Raw genomic sequence first — 20,065 nt, 5'->3', positions numbered from 1 at the left:
AACAGTTTGTATCTGTCACGGTTTGGTTTCTTGTCTCGTTTTATCTTGTAGTTTCATGTCTCTTGTGTTCATGGGGTAACTTCACTTCCTGCCTTGTCCTGTCTTCCCCTGTGATTGTCTGCTGTGTCTGATTGTTTCCAGCTGTGTCCAATCACCTGCACCCCCTTGTGTATTTAAGCCCTGTGAGTCTCTTGTTGCGTCATTGTGGTTTACACGTCATGTGCTTCTGGTACGTCTAGTCTCGCCATGCCAAGTTATTTCATAGTTTATGATGTTGTTCCAGGTCCTTGCCTTGTCGTTGTTTTTTTCCTCCTCCTTCTCGTCTTGGTTTTGTTGGAGCGATTTTGAGTTATTTTAGATTTTTTGACTATTAAAGTCTTTATTTCCCCTAAACTCCGCATCTGAGTCCTCCCTCTGCACTCGAACCGCACGCACTGACAGTATATTTGTATATATCTCAACTCGAGAGTCTAGCATGCATGGGCAACCATGAAGTGCTCCATACAACCCAAAACAACACACACTAAGTCAATTACTTCAAATTATTTCTTCGACCAGCTCTAATCCAGTGAGAGAAAATAAGAACCTCTACAATCCAGGAGATCCTCCACCTTGATAATGAGGTGTGCAGCGAAATACTAAAGATACAGACACTGTGAGAGCATTGGAAGGATGGCGATGCATCGCTACTGCTGCTATACTCATTGCTTTGACTTATCAAACTCACCCCCACTAGTCCCACTCTGTTGTCCTCTGATGAACATCCCCGTGCCAAGGATCAACCCTAGTAATTATTGTTTTCCATTTGGGGGGTTTAATTTATGATTGGAAAAAAAGATTCAATTATGCACGTCATAAAGGAAGATTTAGTATTTCATAATGTTACGTTTCTCAAACTAAAAAGCTTTCATCATTCTCTATCCAGTGTTTTCATCTGCTGTTTATGGATCCAAATGTTTCATATCGTTTGGTTTCCTGATGACCAAACGCAGAAACAGACACGTCCCTCATACTATCTTCTTTTTATTAAAAACTATTAATGATGCCTATAAACAAAAATATTGACATAGACTCAGATTTTGCATCACCACAAATTAATTTATCCAAAATCAATAAAGCCTCTCTCCAACTCAAGCCTACAGTTCATGTCCCCGTCCTGTGAAGCTAGAAGCTGATGTCGGACTCTGGTTCTCAGGCAAAGCGCAGGATCGCCCTCTGATTGGCTGAGGAGCGCACCGGCTCCGCGCAAAGCGAAGGATGCTGGAGAGCTCAGCCGGTGCACTATGGACGGATTGCAGGCAGGCAGGGGGGGGGGGGGGAGGGGTTCGAGAGATCGGGAGAAACACACGTTGTGGTTTCATGACACTGCTTCTTTAAACTTTAACGCCTTATTTCAGTGCGTGGGCGCGCGTGAGGTGGGATGTTTTGGCTGCGCGTTGTAAAATCCCTCTCGCCGCCGCCGCCGACGCATCCTCTCGGGAGTGATGGGTTCCAAGTTGACCAGACAGAGAAGTCTCGATCTGCAAACAAAAGTGTCCAAGAGGAGACGCCAGAGGAATGACATCCCGGCGGAGAGCGAGAGAAGTGGCGGCAGAGACTTCTTGTTTACCTCCTTGGTGCTCAAGTCCGACAAGCTCCCGGGCATGCTGCGCAACAACAACAACCACAGCCCGTATGTCGGACGGGTGGCGTGGATCCGGGAGATCCAGAGGCTTCTGCGGGAGCAGAGGATGGAGCAGGCGGCCGAAGTGCTCAAACTGCTGAGGAAGGTAAAGGGCTGACATCGTTTTGGATCCCGACATTGCGCCGAGTCCGTCAGACTGTGACGACGAGACGTGGCTTAATTGGCCCTGGAAGTGGGTTTGTGACTTAAAAGCACTTAGAAGCATTTTATTTATTGATTTTAATCTGCAAAACATCGGCTTTTATAGTTACTGACACACGAGTGATTGTAGTAATGTAACGTTTATTCAGTTGTTGAATCCATATTTCGACAAATCCGACATGTATTATCTGCACAAATATACTAGAAATGTACAGCTCAGTTGTCACGCATTGGAAAGAAATCCCGCTTTTCATGAAGCAGGTGTTTCTGCAGGTGTCAGTGTGTAAAAACAAGGTTTGGTGAGTCATTTAATCATTATTTTTCAAATTCTCTTAACTTACCGGCACAAACACTTAATATTCCTGAGGAAAAAAGAAACCCTCATAGACGCTGTTTTAAATCAACCACCTGTTTATTCTGAAAGGGAATGAATATAAGCCAGAGTTCAGCCTCTGAATATTCAATCAACCCCCAACAACATGAACACTGGGGATATTGTGTTAGCATGGCACAAACCAATTGAAAAAGACCTGCTTACTTGTATTTGTTATGTAACAAACTTTGTGATCCCAAGGGAATGATTGCCACATTATTTTTCTAACAAATGATACTAGCCAGAGGCCGCTTGGTAACATGGTGCGTTTTTTAAGGTCAATAAAATGCCAAAGACAAATACGATGTTTTTTTCAGCCATTAAGTAAAGGAGGGTTTGAAATATATTCAAATAAGCGTAGTTAAAAATACGTTTCAAATATTTTATGTGCCTAAGCAGCTGAAACACAGTTAATTCTGTATTGTTTAAAGGCTTTTCTGTTGCCCAGTAATGTCACGTGCATCTGCGAGGTATGTTTATTTCATGCTTTTGAGCCCTATCTACCTTTTACCATGTCACACCTTCCCTTGTCCTAATCCTCACTTTCTGAAGCTTTATCCCAACTAGAGAGGAGAATTATAAAGAAAAAGTTTTTACAGCTCAGCTGGAGATTTCCACTCCCTTCTGAAGTTTGAAAGTTCAGACAAAAGCAGGTCTGATCAAGAGAGCCCCCCGCCATGCATGCTCCCTCCCCATCTGCACACTGCTGCAGAATCCATTACACATGGTGCTTTAGATCCAGCAGCAATGGTGAGGAATCTGAGAAGTTGGAATTGAAGGTATTTGTATGCTAGAATCTATTCACTGAGCATGTAAAAGGTTCCTCATAAAGGTTCCTGTCTGTGTGAAGCTGAAGCGATATTAGGCGCGTCTTCCCGTTAGACCCTAAACGAGACCGCCCCTGTTTGTCACAGACGCCCGTCACGTCTTATTCTGAAAAGGATCGTAAAGATCAATATGTCAACGGCAAGCAGGGCCAGCTTCCTCCATAGCTCCGCTTTTATACTGCTCACCAAGCACGGAGGTGCTCTCCATCACTCAGTGAGGCGAAGCCAGATGGGCCGCTGCTGTTTTATGTCGTCGGGCCAAGCGCCTGACTAACAATACTAAGACGGGGGAGGGAGGGGGGGGGGGGGGGGGGGGGGGGGGGATAAACCACTGTTGTGGTTCTGCAGCAGTGAAGCAGCTTTTCCTCTCAGAGACGGAGGGATTCGGAGATAATCACCTTGAGATGATGGAAGCTGGAAAATGAATTCTTTCACATTGGGAAAACTGTTCCAAAGAGAAGCCAATACGGCTGTATCTCTATGACAGATCTTCCCTTTTGGTCATTAAGTTAATTAGTTTGGGATCTTCAACACTAACAAACACAGAATCAGCACAAACTCTTGTCAATTACGCTCTGCAGCGTGCGCGCCGAGTAACCACTGTGCAGCGATGGAGAAGACACTAATTAAGGTGCTCTCTGTATCGTATGAAGTCTGGGGTTAGCTGTCACAACATAAATCACATGTTTATTTATATCATTTAACTAAAAAATCAACACAAAACCTGTGGCGCCTCCGTGATTTATTTTAAATCATCCTACAACAGGTTTGTGGAGTTGAGGTTTGCCTCTCTCAATGCTATCAAAGGTAAACATTCATGAAAATCAATTAAGTGGTTACCCGGCACACATTAATCAAACACATATATTCACTTTCTTGCTAGAAGTTGGAGGAAAAGATCAATACCCGCCTGATGTCTGTGGGGTAAATATTACGCAGTCAGCCGCAGGTTAGCATAGCTTAGCATAAGACTGCAGTCAGTCTACATGGGGGCCATCTGTTGGACTGGTTTGAGCTTTTGTACATGCTGTGCATATGGTTCATCTTCTCATCCAACCTTATGCAAGAAAGTGATTATTAGCCTTTTTCTCAAAGGAGCAGTGACTGATCTCGGTGAGCAGAGTGCAGGAGAAGATCCTGTTCCTCACTCGCTGACACAGAGATTCCAGGGCTTTCGTCTCTTTGGGTGTATTATAAAAGTGTGCAGAGTAATAAAACGGGAGTTTTATTACTCTGCACACTTTAATAATACACAACTTCATATAACTTTGCTTCCTTCCGTGCAATCTCCCCGGCAACCGTGCATCATTACCCGCGTCAGTTGCACCTGGGCCCCAGATGTAAACTCCCTCACACACTTACACACAGTCAGTCAACCTGAGATCGGCTCCCAATGCAAACACGTTGTGCACAAACATAACAAATGGCTCCTACAGAGCGTACTCACCATTTCAAAAAGGTCTAGTTTTGGTCCCTCTGCTCATGTGACCTCGCTATACACTGGTTGTAAATATCTGGTGGAAATGAATGTGCACATTAGAGACTCTATTTGTAAATAGCAAATTGCAATAGTGCAGATTGGATACATTGGACAGAACATGACTGTGGATAAAAGTACAATGTGTACTTTACAGGACATATTGCTAATAGGACTGTGGTAATATAAGCAAAATTCCTGACCAAGTACACTGCACTCAGTTCTTATTATATTATAAGAAGGAAATGTTCCTCATATGTCTCCTCGTATTTGACTAAGCTGACATATTGACCTCGTCCTTCTTGTCAAATATATATTTGCCAAAAGCCCTGGTTGCTGCTGGTCGGGCATTTGCGTCCGCTCATCAGTTCCTATAATTCATAAAAACAGCCAGGCAGTTCTGACTTCTTACTTTTCATTGCATAAAATCTCACAACCTGCAAAGAACATGTAGTGCTGAAAGAAAATAAGAAAACAGAACTGGATACCTGACAGCTGCCACAGGTTTCTTCAACTCAAAGAGAAAACTGTAGCACTGGAATGTGTCACACTGTGCAACATATTTAATTGGATTTCTAATGAACTGCATATGTGGGATGATGATCTGCAGTTTGGAGCTCGCCGCTTTATTCTGAGTTTCTGTGATGGCCGAGACGTCTGATTAGATATGCAGCTTTTAAGAGGACACAGGGCATAAATAGTAAAAAGATGTAATAGCGATCATTCAAATTAATCTACAGGATCCAATCTATGTGCGTATTTAAAAAGATGGGCTTCGTTTAAGCCGTGACTCCCACTCACATCCGCTGCTGCTGCTGCTGCACCACGTACTTCACTCATCATCATCATCGCAATTTAATCTTCAAAATCCTCCCTGCCTCCATTTATGGACAAGTGTGGCGTGGTCTGAGCTGAACGAGGTTTCTTGGAGGGAGAGGCGTCCGGAGTCAGGGAATCCCACAGAGCTCTGCCGTAATAAATCAACTTAGAGGCCGGAGGAGGAGAAAATGCTGACGTGAGCTTTCCTCTGTCTCCACTGTGCCCCTGAGTGCTACAGGGCTGTCAGAGCTTATGGCAAGTTTTTACACAGCTTCCACCTGCAGCCTGCTATCTGAGAAGGCTTTTTCATTTCAAATAGATCTGACAAGTATTCACTGCTCAGCTTTCAGTTTGCACAGGAACACGATGGATTCAAACATGTGTGTTCACGAGCAGCAGCAGACACAAGCGCGTTTATGAGTCGAGGGAAAGCAAATATTTTAACGCCTTTATTCCTTAAAAAAAGACACAGCCTTTGATTGCTTTTTCTTATCTGTCATTTGTTGCATGTCTTTCCTGCTTTTAATTTTTTTTGTTGTGTTGGTATCTTTCCCCGGAGGCTTAGAGACCGGCTCTCTGCGACTCCTCAGCACTCAAAGTGTCACTTAAAGATGCAAAATGTTTACAGTCTCTGCAGAGAAAAACCTCCTGAAAAGGATAAATGTATCACCAGCACCTGGCCGTGTGTCCTGGTTCCGTCCTTCACATCGCTAAATCTTTATCTCACGAATGCTGAAGATTGAAGGTGGAATGTAGAAGTGCTTTTAACTGGAATTACAACGTGTTTTCCTCAGATGGTTCAGTGACGTGAAAATAATCGAAAGTCCCTTGAGCCGAAATGACAACTGAAACCTGTTAATGAGATAAGAGGAGCCAGAAGGAGTGTTTTTCTCTTCTCTACACCGCAGGAACTGTAACATCTGAAGAAACACCACTTTTATCTTAGTTTACTGAAACTTTTAGTACCCAACATCCCTCAGACACACACACACACACACACACACACACTTTTCTCTAATCAGCAGCGTTGGCGGTGAAGAGACTCTGATAGCAGAAACTCATCTGCTTGCCTCACAGTATGATATAAGGGCAAGATGAAAGGGGATGATGAATCTAAATTTTTCTTAAACTATCCATGGAATCAACTCAACGTGGATGTTTTAATTTTGTTTCAGTTTGAGTTAACACTTTCCTCTCTCTACTTTTCTTAGGATTTGGGGCTCCAGGGAACGTCACTCAATGAGATCTTGTACAAGAACGCTGCTTTTCTGAACCTGGTGGACCCCATTTCTCACGAGCTGCTGCTCAGTCTCGCCCGGGACCTGCAGTGTCCAAAAAGGGTGAGAATGCAGAAAAATCATGTTTCAACGCTTTCATTCGTTAGAAAAAAAGAGCCATGTTGATAAGAGCATTAAAATGAAAAATATGGAAAAAAAATAAAGGAAGGGACATTTAGAATAGATACAAATTTGTGATTAATTGTGATTCATTTTATGATTAATCGTAATTAGATATTTTAATCGTTTGACAGCTCCTACTAAACACATCTTGATGTCTCTAAAATGAGTTCAACATAAGGTTGAACTCATTTGCAGTACGGGACCCACAGTAGGGGACCCGGGGGAAGCCGCGGGTCAGGATTCGGCTCCTCCGTCCTGCTGCTGGCTTTGGCAGACGGTAGCAGCTGTGGTGTGTGTGAGAGAAGCCGCCCACCGGAAAGCCCGCCAGGATCAACCGGGGCGGGCGGCCGCGGCCAATAGTGGGTCAGCGCGGCTTTGGCTCTACTAATGAGAGCTTGGAGGGTGCTGACGGGGGAAACAGGGTCAGGAGGATCAAACCGCAGTCTGCTGAGTGCAGTCAGTCATCTTTTCTGCTGCAGGTGTAATATTTTTCCTGTTTACAATTTGCCTACAGCATATTGTTAACTTTAGTCTTATATGTAAATCAGTTTGACAAGCGCTTTGATTATTCTTATGTGCCCCAAAGATCTCGATTCATTCAAGACCAGGGAGCCAGCTCATCCACTTGTAGCACGGCATACAAATCCGAAATATTAATATTCAGTTCCACTGTGAGGGAGAACACAGACCCAGCAGCCAGTACACTTATATCAGGTCGGTAGTTATCTCCCTTACGAAAAGATGGGTTTATCGCAGAAAAAAATCACCGTGGTCGGCTTTTTACACATCGAGTCAGATGATAATCACCTGATAATCAATCGCGTTGCTTTGGCGGGGGAAAGCCCAGGAGGACTGCTGGGAAAAGTGAGGAGCTGGCAGCGTCCGGCTGACAGGCCGCGACCCGTGGCAGCGACTCGTGGCAGCGACCCGTGGCAGCGACTCGTGGCAGCGACCCGTGGCAGCGTACTGTGGCAGACGTGACGAGGATGTAGAGAGGCAATGTGCCGGATTTAAGGCCCGGCAGCTGCCTCTAAGCCCACTTGTTCCCACCACTCTGATATTTATTTAGATGATATACTCGAGGACAGAGGAAGGACTTAAAGATGCGTCTACATGAACGTTTTAGATAAAGATAAAAGTCACCCGCTCCATGATTTAATCTGGATGCACTCAGCTTTACAGCCTTGTGATTATATAACATCACAATTTAGTGATTTAGTTGATCCTTCCACTCGATTCACAATTTCGAGGAATAATTTCACATTGTGAATCAGCAAGCACAGCTTTAACGTTGGGTTCAATCATCCAACTGGTTGAAAAAGCTGCACAGATTGTTTTGAAGTTCGAGGCCTGTGTTTTTTTGTTGACCAAGTGGCAGCAGGAATGGTTTATCGCCTCCAGCTAAATGAGTCTATTTGTTTCCCTCTCGTCACATTTCCTTTTTACGTGTTGTTGTTTTGAACAACTAATTAGATTTACACCAGTCAGCACAACCCCTTTCATTTAAAGTCTCTTATGTAGGTGGGAGAAAAAAAGAAGGAGACGAGAGACGCGGAGAAAAGGGAACAAAAGTCATGTATTTTCAATGTAGAAACCGTTTGAAGCAGCTGCCTCTTTAAACCTGTACAGCCGTAGTTTGCAGGGAGAAAAAGAGGAAGATCAGACGTCCAGTATTTATGAATGACTTTCAGCCTGATTGCCCAAAGGCTGCTTTCTATCTCACCTTTTGTCGTATGAACCAGATGGACATTTGCTGTGCATCATTCGTCCTTTGCGTGTGTCGCAGGAGGCCGACTCATTCAAGTCCACCAACAAGATCTGCCGCCAGCTGATCTTCCACCTGACCCCTCACTCCAAGTGGACGAGACAGAGCGTGCCCAGGAGGAAGTCTCAGGCCTGGTGAGTAGGTCCTCTTTGCCCTTTGCTGCCCTGACTCGTCACTCGGAAGACAACACATGAAATACTAGTCTGACATTGAGGAAGTTTGGGACGTGTCCTCTTACAGTTGTTGAGAAGATGCAGCGGTTACACCAAAAGTTTTATTTGAAAGAAGAACCGTGTGCTGCTCATTCATCATATAAACATTTGTTTTAGGTGAACTATTCCTCTTTATTTACAGCACATTTGAGACACTGCCAGACACACAGGAGATGTCATCCTGTTTTTTTCACATAACATCACTTTTACATCTGTTTATAATAGAGAGTCTGACCATCTTGCTCAATTTGAATTACTGTTAAACAATCTATATGGTTTACATGATGCGTTTAGTCACATGACTGAATTGTGAAATGTAATTTGATGTTGTTTGGAAATTAATTGGGAGAACCTACTGCAGAGAAAAAGTAGATGCTACTGGAGCAACCTTGGCTTGATAGATGCATAGGTGCATTAATGAGGTTTGCTTCAGTGCATCCAATGCTCCTCCTCTGCCACATCCTTATTTGATCATTAAAATGTGAAATGAATCCTGCCACGCCTCAGAGGAACATCTGGCTTGAAGACTATTAAAAGCAACACCAAAATGAATGTGATTAGTTTGAATTTGAATTACATTTTCTCCATATGATTAATTTTACATTTTTGCATTTTATTTTTCTATTCTATAGAGATGAAACTAACATGAGGTGCTTGTCAGACACGTTCATACTGGAACTTAGAAGAACGTAGAACTTCTGTGCCCTTCAGTTCAAATTAAGTAACAGGTGAATTTGTGGAAAAAGCAAAAACAACTAATGAAGATCATGAGGTTCCTTCTCCCCGAGCAATTAACCCAGATTGAAGGGGTTTTTTTTACAGCTGGACTTAACTTCCTGCCCCAGTCTCTTGGTTGTGGTATTTCGAAATAACACCGAACAGAACAACAAGGCCGACCCTCCCAGCGCGCTCATTAGCGAGCTCCGTCTCTCTCCCAGCATGCACTGCGAGAATCCAGTCGCAGCACTTACTCTCTCTCTTCTCAGTGAATGTGACGCCAACTAAAGCTAACACGGATGAATATCCTGGGATCATATGTAGCATTCGGACATTTTCATTATCTCTCTCTCTCTCTCTCTCTCTCTCTCCTCCCCCTCATCTTTCGGGCTCCCCCATTTCTCCCATCTTAAGAGTCCCTTTGTCGCATTGATTTTCTTCCTCTCCTCTCTTCCTTCTGGGATGTATTTCCCTTCTTCCGAGAGCCCATTTTGCTCATCTGTTGCCACACACAGTGGTTCTGCAGCGTGAGTTCGAGGCTCTGGGGAAACGCTCCGTCGTACGAAGAGAAAGAAAGGGGGGGCGGTGGAGTCAATGCGAGGTTACTGATTAGAAGTCACGCATTTCCCTCTTTCTTTTCCGACTCGCTTCGAATCGATCGTGAATTTGATCTCTTCTTACTTAAGAATGCAAAATCTATCATACAGCCGTTATTGCATTGTTACGCTCTCATTTTCTTCAAGTGGTATTGAAAAGTCTATTCGATCGAGGTAGAAATGGGCTGCGGCCTTCCTCTCTGATTTAATACTGTTCATGGGAAAAAAGGTGAATTATGTTTCCTTTATTAGTGCAGCGTGAGTTGCCCTTATAGCAATGTAACTGTAAAGCTGTGTCACACTTTATTTACTATGAAGGCAACATCATTTGGTTCTCAGAAGCAATGCGCCACGTTTCTGAGAAGCACAGTACTGCTGAGTCCTCTGTGGAGGTTTCAATGTCATTGTAAGTGGTATTGAATTTCAGATGAATAAACTCCTACTTTTTTATGATGCTGAAAATTGCCACTGCCGCACAAGAGTTGAGACTGCTGATGATATTTCCTTGGTTGTCTTTACTCCAACGCATGATTATGACTTGAGACTATTACAGACACCTTCAGTACATTTAAAGAAATTACTGTGATTCAAGATGACTGTATTCTTGAATTTAGTGTTCACAGTCCTGAGGGAAATCTAAGTGCATCTGGAATTGTTTTGTTTTATTTGAGTCGGCGTAAAAATATGCTGTGATATGCAGGATTTTGTAAGCGATAGTTTATGGTTGTGAAGATCAAGCTGACTGATGATGAAATCAGCATATAAACTCAATATTTATTTTTAACTGCGCTATATCCTTTGCAGCAAGCATTGCAAGCTGTGTTGCAATTTGAAAAGCGTTGCACAAAAAACAACATCTGGGGTTGATGTCCGAACATTTTTGAACGTTGCACAATTCAATCACGGTGAAATACAACAGCAACATTAACAAATATCATGAACCACATGGCCTCCACGTGTGTTGAAATTCTAATTTACTTTTATAATTGTTTGTCTCTAACAACTTCCTTATGCAAACAATGAGAAACACAATTGTTCTCCGCATAGTGCAGCGTCATGAACCTGGTAACCAGACACTTTTCATTATTCCTGCTCATTCGTTGCAGCTGCAGCCCAAACTCGCAAATTCTCACTGGATAAAGTGCATCAGATGCTTCTCTTCACTTGCCGAAGTATTTCTTCACAAGGTGCCTCACGTTGTCCTCTCATTTCTGAATCGCACCCAACAAGCATTAGCCATAATTATGAATAAGTCGTCATCTGAGCTACATTTAGAGTTGAGTTGTGAAACTTTTTTGGACATCCCCGTGTTGCCGGGATCGTTATGACAACTGCGTTCCAACGCTGTTTCTAGTCTTGATCCTTCTTGCGGCTTTTCTCCGTCTGATCACCAGAGAATTGCTTGCTGGGATTCTCCCTCCAGTTTCTCCCTGCTGCTGCTAATTTGCTCTAATCTTTGAAGAAATCCCTCTCTTCCTCGCTGTTATTTTGAGCCCTTCTCCATAACACGATCCTTCCAGAACCAAAGCAATATTAATGCACCCGCCCACCACCTTTGGATTCAAGCTGGCTCTGCAGCCCAATCCTTTCAAATCTATCCGACAATTCGTTTTTTATTTGTTCGGCATTCCATCCACACAACAAGCTGGTTTATTCAACCCATAAAAATAGATTTTTTGTTTATATGCATGTTTGTGGCTTGTTCCGGAGAGGGAAAAACACCCTGAGTTTTATACATAAAGAATAACATGAGAGAAGTAATAATCCGTCTCCTGCAACCGGAATCAACCTGTCTGTCACCGAGCTGCTCTGCTCTGTCTGCTTCCGTGATGCGTTTACTGTACATGTGGCATCCGCACACTGAGCCTTGTGTCTTTGCCTTTGAAGTGAACGACCTATTTCTGGAGCTGAGTCGCCCCCCCCTCCCCGGGGTCTGCACCGAAGGGGCCCAACAGGCTCTGACTCAACCGGGCCTGACCCCGTCACCTCCAAGGTCGACTCCCAAGGCGAGGATCTGAGAACACAGCAAAGAATATTCAGGAAAAAAGAGTTTTTACGCAATCACAGATCACACATCTGTTTTGTTTTTCAAAAGGTTTGGTTTCCCTCCTTTTATTTCCATTCAGGTACAAAGAATCCCACTTGACTACCAGCTGCACTCCGTCTGCTCAATCTGCTTTGTAGTTGACCCCCACTTTTAATAGCGACTTAAAAATCCAACCACCGTATTGGTCTATGAATAATTGAGGGCTTCCCGCGGTACAGACGGAGTTTCCTGGAGGAGGAGGAGGAGGAGGAGGAGGAGGAGGAGGGGGAGGTGGAAGAGCTGCTCAGTCCTCAATCGCTCCGATCTTCAGCTTCGGGCACGGGGCCATAATGAAATAATTACAAAGATTAGACGTGTTGATCAGTAAACACAAGCTGAAGGTGTCATAAATACAAACAGCCATTTTAGAATGAGTTTAGAATAGAGTTTTTTTTATCCAGGGATTGAACCTCTCTTTAACCTCATATTGATGGAATCTGAGATAAGGCTGTCGATGCTTGGCTGAGAATGACATGAGAAACAGGGATTTATTGATGCTTAAGATGTTATGTTGGTGCCATTCATTCCTTTCAGTCCCCGAGGATCAAGCCCCTGGATCTGTGTTTGGAGCCCTGCGTTTTGATCAGAGTTTCATAACCGCGCGTCGACGTCCTACGGCAGACACAGGCTTACTCCTCCATGCTACACGGTTATGTAATGCATAGTGTTTTCTGTGCTCCTGTTGCAGTATTCTTTTCTCCTAAGCATCCAGTTTGTCACATCGAATCAATCATGGGGGATTTTATAGCGCGACCATGGAGTACATTATGCACTTTACACGCTGCATAGTTGCATTATAGAACATTCTCTACCAAGAGGTTTGTTATAATCAGAACATATACATCAGCGCAAATATGCTTTTATCTTTGGATGGATGTCACATACAATAAGAAGTAATCCATGTTGCGTAGCAGAGTAGGAACGTAAGTAAGATATAAAAACAATATGGACATATTCTTCCATTTCTTTTCTCCATTTGCAATGTACAGAATATTATTTGTCTTTTATTATCTTTTTTTTCTCTGAGTTCTCTGAAGTGTGAGTTTGAGTTTGAGCTGCTCGGCATGTTTCCCACATTCATGACCAGAGAGCCCATGAGAGTCGTGTGATGGAGTAGCTGAAAGCCAAACACAGTCTCTGTCCTTCTCTGCACTCATTAAATTCCCCCATCACACCTAAAAAAATGATGAGCATAATGGTGCTCCTTCATACATCTTCAAGGATTTTTGAAAGCAGCTATTTGTAAATTGGGGATTTTCATCTGTCAGATTCCAATTATTTCATTATTGTCATCTCTCTTTTCAGCATTATTGCTTTCCTCAAGACTTCTAGTCTAGTCTCAAAGCATCAAGGGGACTGATCTGAGATGTCAGAACACTGCGCAGCCCGGAGCTGCTGCATTGATGATGTACAATAGAGGACGTCTTTATCAGTCCATCTGCTAAATGTTGCACTGAAATTTAATCCAAATCCAAATGAGCTCGGGGGCTATTTCTCCCTCACAGAAAATGTGCCATTATCCCCCTGAAACCAGAGGAGACTGGATGATGTGTGCACTCACCACTTTCATGTTTCCCACTGCATTTTCTGCAGAAGCATCACTGGCATTTGCATAGTTTAGGCAGTTTCTTTGCTCAGACTGAATGTAAAGTATTTTCATTAAAAGGGGCGACACTGCACCGAGGTTGAAACTGAGTTGAGTTAAATGAACTGTTTGAGCTCTGTATCACATCTCCTGGAGGCGCATTCAGATAACACAGAAGAACAGAAATAAAACAAGCAGTATGAGTTTTTACATTAGACCCTTTGCAGGTTCTCCCACTGCTCTGCCAGACTGCCGTGAATGTCTTATACAGATGCCTGGAGGCAAAACAGCTTAGATTGATCCAAGGAATAAACAGGTCAAGACCAAAGCGTTGATGAAGCAGACATTGATCCGACCAATCTCACGGGGCCCGGCATCCACATCCAACGTTTCTCAAGTGCTATTATTTCATTTGCCTGAAATAAGTCACATTTTTCTCTGCATGCTAAGCGGAAAGTACACTGTTGAATTTATTCCTCCTTTATTACTCCTCCCAATTGAGACACTATTGGACAATACTATGTCTCTCATCTGATCAGGGACATACTCACTTTGGACATATCGTTGCCCGTTTTGACATATGGGCCACAGACATTTTTTTTAAGAGTATTTAAGAGAATTTCATCAACTTTGCAAATTGTACTTCAATGCTAGGCTAAGTTAACCTGCTGTATTTGTATCTTTAAAGGTTTCTCTTTTGTAAGAATCTTTATGTTAAGTTAACCTTACCACCTACTGGTATTAGCTGTTTATTCAATATTCATCTCTATTGTTAAGCTAAGCTAATACCCTATGGGTTCTAGCTTCATATTAAATGTGCATAATTGTGCTAAGCTAACCAACTAGCTAATATCTATGCTAAGCTAAGCTAACCTGGTCACGCAGTGGCACTAACTTCATGTTCAACCTGCATCTTTAGGATAATAATCTTTGCCGCTCCTCAAATGAGACAAATTAGAGCAGTTACCAAAATATTTTAACTTGTTTTGAGTTTAATTCATTAACATTTATATGCAATTTATAGATGTTAATAATGCTAATAATTACAACTACAATCCTTTTTAGTGTGTCTTATGAAATAAGTACAAAACCACCAACCTACTTTCTTTCTTACACACACCACCTTTTTCATATTAAATCCCACAGTAAATATGAACCTGTCTCTTAATATACTTTTATATTTTATTATTACTGATGGATCATGTCACTGTGAGTTTGTTATCCAAATATCATTTTGAACTCTATCAAACGCAGTTTGAATACAAATATTATTACTGATTCTTCAACACTAGATCTCAAAACACTCCCAGGATTTGTTCTGAACTTTTCAGGACGCTTGGTGTCTTTGCCTGAACTCCATTTAAACTGTAAAAAACAAATGTTTTTATGTCTTACCTCTGGGGGTTCATAACCCTTGTTCAGTGCATAGAAGTCAACATTCCAGAGGAAAGCCGATCTATAAAAAAACATTCGATATTCTGCACGAAGCCACATTTAAGCAGCCAACAGCTTGACATATGAGAGTCTGCTTCTATTACATTCCTGCACCGTGGCATCGTTTGCTCCCCAGATATCAATGAATAGATTTTCCTCAGTCGTTTTCTTTTAAATTAGTCCCGATGCAGGGGACGCTCTATTTTTTCTTTGAAGTTATGTGTTTTCCTGCCGGTCCAAGAGGCGGCGGACCTCGGACTACAAGCACGGGCAGGCGCATCAGACGGAGCGAGATGAGACATGTTGTTTGTGGTGTGATCGTTTTATGGTAATTGACTAGCGTGTACGCTGTGGCTTAAGAAATGCTAGCTGTGCCCCCCCCCGGGCCGGCGGCCAGCCGAGCAGCCTGTGGGTGGAACTGTGCCCACGGAGCCGATAGGGAGAGGATTTGCAAGGAAGCCCGAAGTCGTCTTTGCTCCGTCTCATTAAAATCACATTTAAGTCCACCCTCCCCTCGCACAACCCACTCGGATACAGTGTCACTGCCGTTGCTGCCCGACTCATGAAAACAGCTCGTCCCACACAAACACAGGGACACACGGGTGAGAGAGGAGGCCTCATGTAGTGAACCCCCCTCCCCGCTATAAATACGTCCATGGGAACAAAGGTCAATACCCATAATCTGTTTCATTAGAGCGAAGTGCAGGAGCTGCGAGTGGGCCAAGACGCAGCAAATGCAATCACTTTCCTGGCATTTTTATCTGCTACAGTCAAAGCCAATAATGTCTGAGTGCTGAAATGGTGATTCAATTAATGCATTAGTCAGATTGACATTAAGTCCATCCAAATCTATTTAATAATCAATTATTTAAGGTATTTGCTTACCGATTTTTATTCTAATACGTTTGGGGATTCCTTAACTGTTCGTTAAGAGTCAACAGAAGCATAATAAAATATGTTGCTGTTAGCATGCTAACATTTAGCATGAGGCATGGCCGAAGACTCTCAGCCTTGTTGGATTGTTAACCCTTTAAATAAATGCTTGTATTTATGATGTTTTGATGACTTTTTAAAAAAATCATATAAATTCACTATAAAGTACCATTGCCTGTACTAAAGTATACGTAGCAATAATGAATAAAAAGTAAAGTAATTTCAATGTTTTTTCTTTATCCTCGCATATATTTATAAAAAATCTAAACAAAAAGAAAACTCAAAAAGAGGCTCTGGTTTACAAGACATTTAATTGTTTTGGCTGTTATCTTATCACCACCATGGTTGGTCTTCCCCTCTTTTTGTCCTGCAAACATTCTCCCTCCCCCCGGTTTAGTGACGAGTCTAAAACCAACCACAATGTGGTCATTAAATGCATGTATGTGTGAAGCAACATGAGGAACCTTTAGAGTTAACAATTCAATCATTGGTCGAAAAACAGATGAATTTGTAATGAAAACAACCGTTATTTACAGCCTTAAACTGTTCAGTTCAGTAAGTGATTCAAAATAGAAAGCTAAGAGGCTCACATTTAGAACAAGACAGACAGTGAAATCCTAAAAGAGAGGAAATAGACCAATAAAAAAAGAGAGATCACGAAAGTGAGAGGCAGTGAGGAATAGTGAGGATACGAAGGTGGGAGAGAAGAATTATAGCCTACTCCTGGAATCAATATCTTGCGAATCACCGCCCCGGCGAGCCACAGATCTTTTTCTTCCCCTTAAACGAAGGGAGGGTGGCAGATGTGAAGAGCGCGGCCAAAGCCTGACTATTTCAACGACTCCCAGACCAACCGGGGAGCGATCCGAGGATCATCCTCCCTGCGCCTGAGGAGGCAGACAGGACTGAAACAAAGACACGATAAACCTTTAAACACAAAGGTTCTTGCCCCGTTTGTCTTTGTTTTATTGAGATTACAGCGTGAGCATCCGGGGGGGGGGGGGCAGCCAGGAACGCAATGTTCCAACCGGACAGGTCGGGGAGGTAGTATTAAGTCATTTGGACTGAACCAGAAGATCACCCACCTTCAGCCCTCGTTTCTATCTTTCTCTACTTCTGTCTGTTGCGCAGAGTTATCAGTTTTTGACTAAAATGAAAGAGGAACTTGCTCATCAGCTCAAGCCAATTATTCCTGTGTCACCCACAATACCTCAGAGAACATGCACAGCTCAAAACAAGGTGACATATCCGTTACTAATTGGCCCCGACTGAAGAGCAACATTTTCTTTTTCGCCTTGCTCACTCTGCTTTTTATATATATATATAAATCATTTATTTATATATTTAGGCTCTTTGGCGGTTGTTTGGTACTCAAATACTAAGAGAGCTGACTTAGAGTTGGCTTTACGGGAAGGAAGTGACAACCTAAAGGGAAAAAAGCTCGTGCTTTCCAGTAAATGACATTTAGCCCCGGAGACTGAGTTTGGGAATTCGCACATTTAAATGCAAATTCTCTTCTTTGCATTATCGAATGCTACTCTCTCCACACTCTACTTGTGGATGCAGTTGTTTTTTTTGCGTACTTTGCAAATTGTGGCACCCCATTATAGAAACTTTTAGATCAATAGCCCAGTATCATAAATTAAAGACTTTTTGCCTATACAGAGATTTGTAAAATAACGGAGATCCAACTGGTGGACAAATTGAAATAAACGTCCTTTCATCTCCTCCCCCGAACAGCCTGAAGACCACCCTGAAGAAGAAGCTGTCCGGCGACGTCGTCAACCTGTCTGGCATCCCGCTGTCCGGCCGAGACGTCCACCGCGTGGCCCTCTACCTGCAGGGCGCCACGGGCCCCGTGTCGGCCGTGGACCTGAGCTTCACCGAGCTGCGGGACGAGAGCCTGCGGCTGCTGCTGCCCGGCCTCGGCGCGCTGCCCAAGCTGGCCATACTGGCCGTCAACGGCAACCGCCTGACCGTGGCCATCCTCAAGGACCTGACGGACGCGGTGAAAGACCCCAAGACGTTCCCCAGCCTGGCCTGGGTCGACCTGGGCAACAACGTGGACATCTTCACCGTGCCGCAGCCGCTGCTCGTGGCCCTGCGGCGCCGCTTCGGCCTGCGCAGCAGCCTCCCGACCATTTACGAGAGCGGGGAGGCGCGGGCGTTCGCCGAGACATCTGCCGAGGAGCCCAGTCTGTACGAGGAGGAGGAGGTGAAGGAGGGAGAGGAGGAGGAGGAGGAGGAGGAGGACAGTCTGGAGCTTGGGGCCTGGGGCTTCGGAGGAGGCAACGCGGCAAGAAACGCGCGGTTGAACTTCAGTGGGAGGTGATGGGCCCGGGCGCTGCTTTCTTTGAGACCGGCTGCCCCTCGTGTCCCTCGGTATCCCCTTCAAATAACTCTTCAAACAAGTCACCGTGTCGTACGTCCCTCTGGATACAAAGAAACTGTGCAACGGGATGCAGGCCGCTCCGTTGTACCGACGCCAAGAATCCATCTCTGGTTTGAACTTGACGTGTCGAGGAGAAGCTGAAGCAAGCGCGTCTGCCCGTCTCCCATTATTTGCCCCGTGGGGGTCAAGTGCCTTGCACGAGGGCACCTTGAGAGAGAGAGAGAGAGAGAGAGGCGGTTGATGAATGCGTTATGAATTCACATTCCCGGGGCACAATTATCCAGCTGGTCCCTCCGACAGCGGCCTGCTTCTTCTTGCCCCATTTCTGCGGCTGTCAGAATAAGTCAAAGTAACTAAATGTCCTACTTCATGCTTCATCCTGTTTATCTTCCTGCTCAACTGCGGTGAGATTATTCTTCACAGAAAAAGATGCTTCCAGTCTTGTTGGTTTTTTTTCTGTTGGAACACGATTGTTTAAGTAAACGACGCATACTGAACCTAAACTGGCGCTGCAGCTGTGTTGAGATAAAAGACACACATGCAGGCGACGCACACCATGAACTGATAGCTGCCTCTATCAGGGCTTGTCAGACCCCTTTAGTCACAGATGGTGAGCAGAGGATCTATTTTTTCCTCGCAAAATAGGACTAGCCCCAGATTGGTTTGGCCCACCGTTGGTTTGTCAGTCACAAGAAAGATGGATACTTCCTTACTGCACTAACACATTGAAACGATTGCACCTCCGCTTCTCTGTTTTCTTCTGTGGTGTCGCAGCGTGAGCGTAAATCTTTGTTGTAACGTGATTGAACTGCAACGGTGTGTTTTTATTTATCGTAGATGTACAGACCTTATTTTTTTGTATTGTTTTAGACCCATGGGCATGACCGTTTTAACTGTAGCACAACATCCCACAGACAGAGAGCATGTTTACATGGTCATTAATATTCTGAGGGAGCCTGGATAAACAATCGCTGCTTGTGAATAGAACCGCCCACTTTATCCTGCCTCCTGATGTTAATGTGGTCTGTTCTCCTTCCGTGCTATTATTCAGAAAAATCTGTCTGTTTACATGGATATTAATGAGCAGGATGGCTGGTGTGTGTGTGTGTGTGTGTGTGTGCATAATTAACAGTGTGTGCATGAGTGTGTCGACTTGCAGAGTAAATCATTACCTTTGATCGTAGAAATTAAATATTTACTCATTTCCATTTTAAGAAAAATTGTGTGTACACAAGCTTTGTTTTAATGGTATGTTGAAATAAAAACATCCTGAATTAAATGTTTTATCTTAACTTTTTTACGTAACATAGCAACGTTATTTTGGGGGAAAACGTAACATGACTACGTTTATCACGGTGGACCAACGTAGCCATTTCACGCTTTTTTTGGAGACTGGGTTGAGACAAACCATTGTTCTCCATGGAGCATCAGCTTTCAAATTGTATTTATTGTTTGATTTGGCTTCTTCCATCATGGCCTGCTTTTAAAATGAAAGTTGTGTTTTTTCTTCTGTGGGTTAAAAAAATAAATACAGTTCAAATAACATTTGTCTTTTCATGTTTCTGTTTTTGTAATTGACCAAAGCAAAGATGGAAAGGGCTCCGCAGCGATGAGGGGAACAGAG

The 20,065-nt window shown here is 43.6% G+C and overlaps 1 protein-coding gene across 1 annotated transcript; it reads left to right on the top strand.

The window, feature by feature from the left end:
• Positions 1–1,317: 1,317 nt before the first annotated feature.
• lrrc75bb (leucine rich repeat containing 75Bb) lies at positions 1,318–19,969 on the top strand. The gene is made up of 4 exons (XM_037485462.2): positions 1,318–1,769; positions 6,533–6,661; positions 8,508–8,620; positions 17,790–19,969. Exons 1-4 carry the CDS (start codon positions 1,485–1,487, stop codon positions 18,379–18,381), a joined length of 1,119 nt encoding a protein of 372 aa, XP_037341359.2. The 5' UTR covers positions 1,318–1,484; the 3' UTR covers positions 18,382–19,969.
• Positions 19,970–20,065: the final 96 nt, after the last annotated feature.

Source organism: Pungitius pungitius, chromosome 18 (assembly GCF_949316345.1).
Source record: "Pungitius pungitius chromosome 18, fPunPun2.1, whole genome shotgun sequence".
NCBI lineage: Eukaryota > Metazoa > Chordata > Actinopteri > Perciformes > Gasterosteidae > Pungitius > Pungitius pungitius.
Note: the sequence above shows the minus strand (reverse complement) of the source record. Positions and strands in the feature narration are given on the sequence as shown.